General features: G+C 36.7%; 1 protein-coding gene across 1 annotated transcript; it reads left to right on the top strand.

The window, feature by feature from the left end:
* Positions 1-399: 399 nt before the first annotated feature.
* On the top strand, positions 400-1902 carry LOC149038072 (melanocortin receptor 5-like). The gene has a single exon (XM_089186461.1). The coding sequence runs from the start codon at positions 536-538 to the stop codon at positions 1577-1579; it is 1044 nt and encodes a 347-aa protein (XP_089042587.1). The 5' UTR covers positions 400-535; the 3' UTR covers positions 1580-1902.
* Positions 1903-6329: the final 4427 nt, after the last annotated feature.

Below are 6329 nucleotides of genomic sequence, written 5' to 3'. Positions count from 1 at the left end.
ACTCGATATACGCACGCTAAGCATGAACAAATTCTTAATTAAAGATGTCTTTCAATATTTGCCTCTTATTCCTATTTTATACGTGATATACAAGACAAGCTAGGCACAAAAAAGACTTTTTTGACACAGCAAACAATTTTCTGACGTATTTCAAACGTGTAAACTGTAGTCAGGAAGTTTTTATTTGAGATGTTATGTAAGAAATGGGGTTTTATTAGTCGTCGTTGTGCAATTGGTGTTTAAACGAAATATTTCTCTAGTCGCTATCACAAATTACGTCATGACAAGAATGTTGTCAACTTCTGAAATATTTAATATATCCAGTTTAATGCTGGTCTATTTTTAAGTTGTCTTCAAGTTTTATTGATCCTATGTCTACCAACTCCGAGTGCTAAACTGTTGCTAACTTTCACTCCTTTTTCCTTGAACTCATATTTCCCGAAGCTATTTGGAATTCAGAATTTACCACAATACGGCGGATAATGATTGCACTTAATTACATTTTAAATAATTAAACGCTAGTGAGGAAGTCTTAATGTGTTTATCGAAGGAAGGTTTCATTTATCATCGTTCGGTGAGTTCTGTTTGGACAAAATATTTCTCGTTGCAAGAACAGAGGAAACGAATGCAGAATTATTCGACAACAAATTTCAGTAGAGGTGGAACACAGACGAAAACAACTGAAGAACTGCTATGCTCCCCCTCTTTGGTGGGTGGGCTTCAACCAGCATCAGTTACTTTCGCAGCAGTTGACATTCTCCTCTCCATCACAACATTTCTTGGGAATTCTCTTATCCTTGTTGCCCTTAACAAAGAATCTTCCCTCCACCCACCGTCCAAACTCTTGTATCGTTGTCTGGCAACAACTGACCTGTTGGTTGGTCTTGTTGCTCAGCCTCTCCGTGTTACTTATTGGATGTCGGTGGTTCACGAACATTGGAGTCTTTGTCGTTACGCAGGGGATGCAGCCTACATCACAGGCTCAGTATTATGTGGAGTTTCTTTGCTGACGATGGCAGCAATAAGCGTGGACAGACTTATCTCCCTGTTGTCGGGGCTGAGATACAAAGAGATTGTAACTTTGAAGCGCATTTATATCATTATAGCTAGCTTTTGGGTTTTATGTCTTGTCGCCTCTTTATGCACCATTTTGGATCAGCGAATAACCGCTTTGTATGCCTTGATATTGGTACCACTTTCGCTGCTTATTTCACTCGCCTCGTGCACAAAGACTTTACGCACTCTCAGACATCATCAGGCACAAGTACAAAATCATATTCAACAACAGCCGAGCCAACCAAATGTACTAAACATGGCACGATACAGAAAGGCAGTACACAGTGCACTGTGGGTAGAGTTAGCATTAGTTGTTTGCTATACACCATGCTTTATAGTGGGAGTTGTAGTCACTAATAGTACGACATACTCATCACACTTATTCGTCACATTGCAAATGACAACCATCTTAGTTTACTTTAACTCGACGTTAAACCCGTTTCTTTACTGCTGGAAGATAAGTGAAGTGAGAAAAGGAATGAAGCAGACAATCAGACAAACACTTTGCTGTCCATGGAGTTAGACCATCCTCGAGTTATAGTAATAGAGAACGCATGCACTCAGGCTTGTTCGAGGTCTGTCGATAATATTTTTTGCTAGTCACGTAAAACAAATAGATGGAAGGAAATGGAGACACAAACCAAAACTTTTAAAAAATAATTTTACATGCTACTAAACGTTATTTCGAATTTATCAATTATTAATCGAAGGAAAGATGCACGTGCACAAGAGAATATATAATCTCTTCTAATCTCTTGACGTAAATTATACTCTCATGAATGTTATTGTAAGAAAGCGAAAGAAATAATGGCTTTATCTACCTGTTTGGTAGATGAGTCGCATCAACCTACAATTTCTTTCTGTGCTGTGTACATTGTCCTCATCTCCTGGCAACTCTCTTGTCGTTGTTATAAACAGTTGCAAACTTGAACTTGTTTTGTCATTAGAAAAATATCCACATTGCTTATGAATGTTTGAAAATGTCATTGATAATGATATCATAAAACAAACATTGTGTAAGTGGATGCATGGATTTAAATAAACACTAACCTTCTCTTATTAAATTCTTTTCAAAACCCCTAATTTTCCGAGATTAAACGTAAGATTCCATCTTCTCCGCTCAGCTAAAGGTGAATTTCTACGTACCTGAGAAGACGGCGTTTAAAATAATTGTGAAATGCTAATAGTATCAAAGATGTCTGTCTGTGCGTTTGACTCTTATAACTAACTTGTTCCTATTTTGGTCACGTTTCCTGATAAACTTTCATCGATAGGGAGCTAATCAAGTGTCCATATCATCTGTGTGAAATTAATACTTCAATCATTATCAGCCTCGAAAAACTGAAATTACGAAGATCAAGCTGGCAACTTTGAAAGATCGAAGAAAAAATTGGACTCGTGATATCTCCGAATGCGTCAAACTATTAAAATGTAAATTAATTCAAATATTAAAACAAGGCTTGAATCTGAGGGATTGTTTTTCGCATTTTGTTTTAAAAAACTGATATTACAGATATCTCTATTTTTTCCTTTTATTGCTATTTTATCCGTGAGCCACCCCACAGGTTCTAACGGTCGATCAGCTAAAAAATGATTGGTTTTCGCTTTGTGAAAAAATGATATCACAAATGTCTCTCTATTTGCCCTTACTGCCATTTCATACAAGAGGCTTGTCACAGGTTCCGGAAAAAAAAATCAACTTTTTGGCAAAACAGACAATTTGCTTACGCACTTTGAATGAGCAAACGCCGATGAGAAAATACTTATGTGTTTATTGAAGGAAGTTTCAGTCATCGTCGCTCGGCGTATGCTGTTTAAACGAAATACCTTTCGTTGCCAGTTGCCTCAGTGCAAGAAAAAGGAAACGAATACAGAACAATGTCGGCAACAAAGTTCAAAACTGACTGATAGGGAACTCTCGTCAATCAGCTGTACTATAATGTATATGTTTGCTCGAGGTCTCTCGTTTGTATTTTTTTCGCACCTTAACAACTAAAGAGAAGACTATGGAAAAACTAACCATAAATTTGTAAAAATAGTTTTAATGTTACCACAAATTATCATGAATAGATCAATTCATATTCTAAGAAAAGATGTGCGTGCGCATGATCATACTCTCACGTTTGTTATTATAAGAAAGTGTAAGGAACAAAATTGAAGCAAGAACGGTTAGTACAAAGTTCTCTTTCAGGTTCATCGTTTTGCTGAAATTATATGCTAAAGGGAAAAAAGGAATATTGAATGAAAGAAATTATCTACTTTTAAAAATATTCGATAGAAAGTGTCGCTTTATATTCAGTCTGTTCGTGGTGTATTTTTCAGTTGTCTCCAAGTGATATTGATTCTTTGTTTATCATTTCCGAGCGATTAACTGTCCCAAACTCTTCCCTATATTTCTTTCAAGTCGTTTCACAAAGTTTTATTGAATTCAGAATTGACCAAAATAGAGCAAGAATATTTCCAATTGATTATCGGGCCTAGAAATAGCAGTATATCTAAATATACTGCTTATTTCATTACTTAAAAAAAGTCGCAGTCGAGTTTCTTTATTGTTTTGAAAACAGTAATATAGCTGATGTCTTCATGTTTGCCAAGGGATTTGACTTTAGTACTAATTAATTTGTACTCGAAGTAAATTTTACTGATTGGGGTAAACAGCTAATAGCGGCCCATTTAAAAACAGCGGTCAAATACTGCGCATGCACGTGTTTTGAAAAGAATAGGACGGATTTTCAAATGCGTGTATCACGTGAAGTGAAGAAGGAAGGGTTAAATTCCTAACTATTCCAAACTGAATGCGTAATACAGCTGAAAGAGGGTTTTCGGGGAAAGCTTAAATCTTGGTCTTATTTTATTTAACAAATAGAGAAGCCTTGACTGTGCTCTGTTCTGTTAGAAAGCACGCAGGAAGCGGCTAAAGCACGAAAGAAGTGTAGGGAGAAACACGAGACGTAGTCGAGTGTTTCTTCCCACTTCTTGAGTGCTCTAGCCGCTTCATAAATGCTTTATAACAGAACAGAGCACAGTCAAGGCTTCTCTATTTGTTTTATAATAAAGAATCCGTTAAATTACCCAAGCATTACTTTCAATTTTCAAAACAAACTTTATTTCAAAAGCGAACAACAGTGTCGTCAGCATGTTCTATACTCTCATAGAGCACGCTACAATAAGCCAATCAGAATCCCTGTTAGAATGGTTCAAATAATCTGATTGGCTGTGCAAGACTAAAGCTGTCAAAAGTGTCAAACCATCAAAGTTAAAAAACCATCAAAGTTCACATTCATAGTTTACAAACTAAAATAGTTCGGCGAGTCGAATTTAACACTTTTGCCTGAAGTTTTTAAGTCTCTTATACAGAATCTTGAAGTGAAATGTTCAGTGAACTTCAGCCGAATTATGGCTCATAAAAACACGCGAGTTTTTTCACATGATAAGGTAGAAAAAAAACTGTTCAAGGCGAGTGTTTTTTGAATGAACGACAGCCGAATTCACCGGAACCTGAAGATCGCTCGTGATGACAGCGCCGCAAAACTTGGCTGCAATGACTGATGTGACTTTCCACTCAACGTATTGGAAAGGATATTAGAGCAAGCTCTTATTTTTTCACTCGAAGGGCGACCGATGTAGTTTCTGAGGCTTGCTTTACTATGATGACCGGAGATCGCCATGATGAGCGAGCCGCGATGAACTTCAGCATGATCATGATATTCGCTCAGACACCGTCATGATTAGTATGAATTTTAACAATTATGCCAGTTTGGTTATATTTTTCATCATTTCTGTTTTGTTCTGTTTTGTTTTTCAATTCTGAACTCTACATACTATACGAGCGTTAGCTGTGTTTGATTTTTATTACCGTACGTAAGCTTGCAATCTAATTGAACGTGAAAAACTTTAAAACTCGGAATGTTTATTTTGTTTTTCCTTTGAGTATTTTCGTATCTGCTCACGTTTTAATAACGTAAATTACGGCGCCTGGTATGTTTACAAACCTTTGTTTGGTTCTTCTGTTGCTAATTGCCGGCTCGCTTCAGTTCCGAAATTCCACTTTCAATTATCGGAAAAAAGCTAAAAAGAAGTCCCGGAAAACAATTAGCAGATGGCGTGACACGCTCTTTTAACCAATGACAGCGCGTGTTATATCCGAACTTTATTATAATGTGAGATATCTCAAGTCATTTTTAACGCAGACGCCTTGTTCCGACGATGAAGGCAAACTACAGAACCTTTCTTCTACCTACGACTTCATCACACCGCCAAGCAAAGTGTAAAAGAAAGTACGAAAGTGCAAAATAGCGATAATGACAATCTTTAATGAGGAAACTTTTTCACTAAAAAGTGGTTTACAAAAAGGACCTCGAAAATTAAAAATTAAAAATTTACAATGAATAAAAATGCTAAAAGATGCTACTAAAAACTAATGTATCTTATGTGTAATACAAAACTTAAATCAATGAATTAAAAATCTGACGCTTCAAAATATTTACATTATCAGAGGCTCGTATAGTTTTGTCCAGCGAGTTAAAATCACTTACAGCATGATAGCCAGTTCTTTGTTTACCCCAGTTTCTTTTAACGGATGGAATTTTGAGGTTTGCTTTATTTCTTGTGTTGTAACTATGCTGTTCTTGCTGAGTGACTAATGTTAATTCGTGATGCGTGAGACCATTAAGACATTTATATACATGTACGCATCGGCGCTGGAAGCGCCTTTTTTCTAGTGTTAACCACTTCAGTGTAGTTAACGCATCAGACGCAGAGGAATACAGTGGTCGATCTAATATTATTTTAGCCGCCTTATTTTGAAGCACTTGCAAACCAGACATTAAAGTTACATTATGTTTGTCTCCCCAAACTAAATCAGCATAGTCGAATAAGGGCATAACAAGGCTTTTATAAAAAAGGATGCGCGCCTTAAACGGTAACAAATGCTTAATGCGTCTAAGTAGGCCAAGCCTTTGATTAACTTTCCCTGCCATGTATTCGACATGATTTGTCCACGAAAAATCAGACGATATTAAGATTCCAAGATATTTAAAACAAGTAACATTGTTTATACAATGATCAAAGATTGAAACAGTTAGAGCTATTTTCCTCTGAAACTTCTTGTTACTGCCTATAAGCATGCATTTGGTTTTGTCCAGATTCAGTGTTAACTTATGTTCATTCAGCCATTTCGCCACAGCCAGGAGGTCTTGGTTGAGCTTTTCAGTCAGCTCCTGAGAGGAAGACCCATAGCAGTAGATCACCGTGTCATCTGCATAAAGTGATGC

The sequence above is a fragment of the Pocillopora damicornis genome, chromosome 11 (genome assembly GCF_964200805.1).
Source record: "Pocillopora damicornis chromosome 11, jaPocDami1.2, whole genome shotgun sequence".
Taxonomy (NCBI): domain Eukaryota; kingdom Metazoa; phylum Cnidaria; class Anthozoa; order Scleractinia; family Pocilloporidae; genus Pocillopora; species Pocillopora damicornis.
Note: the sequence above shows the minus strand (reverse complement) of the source record. Positions and strands in the feature narration are given on the sequence as shown.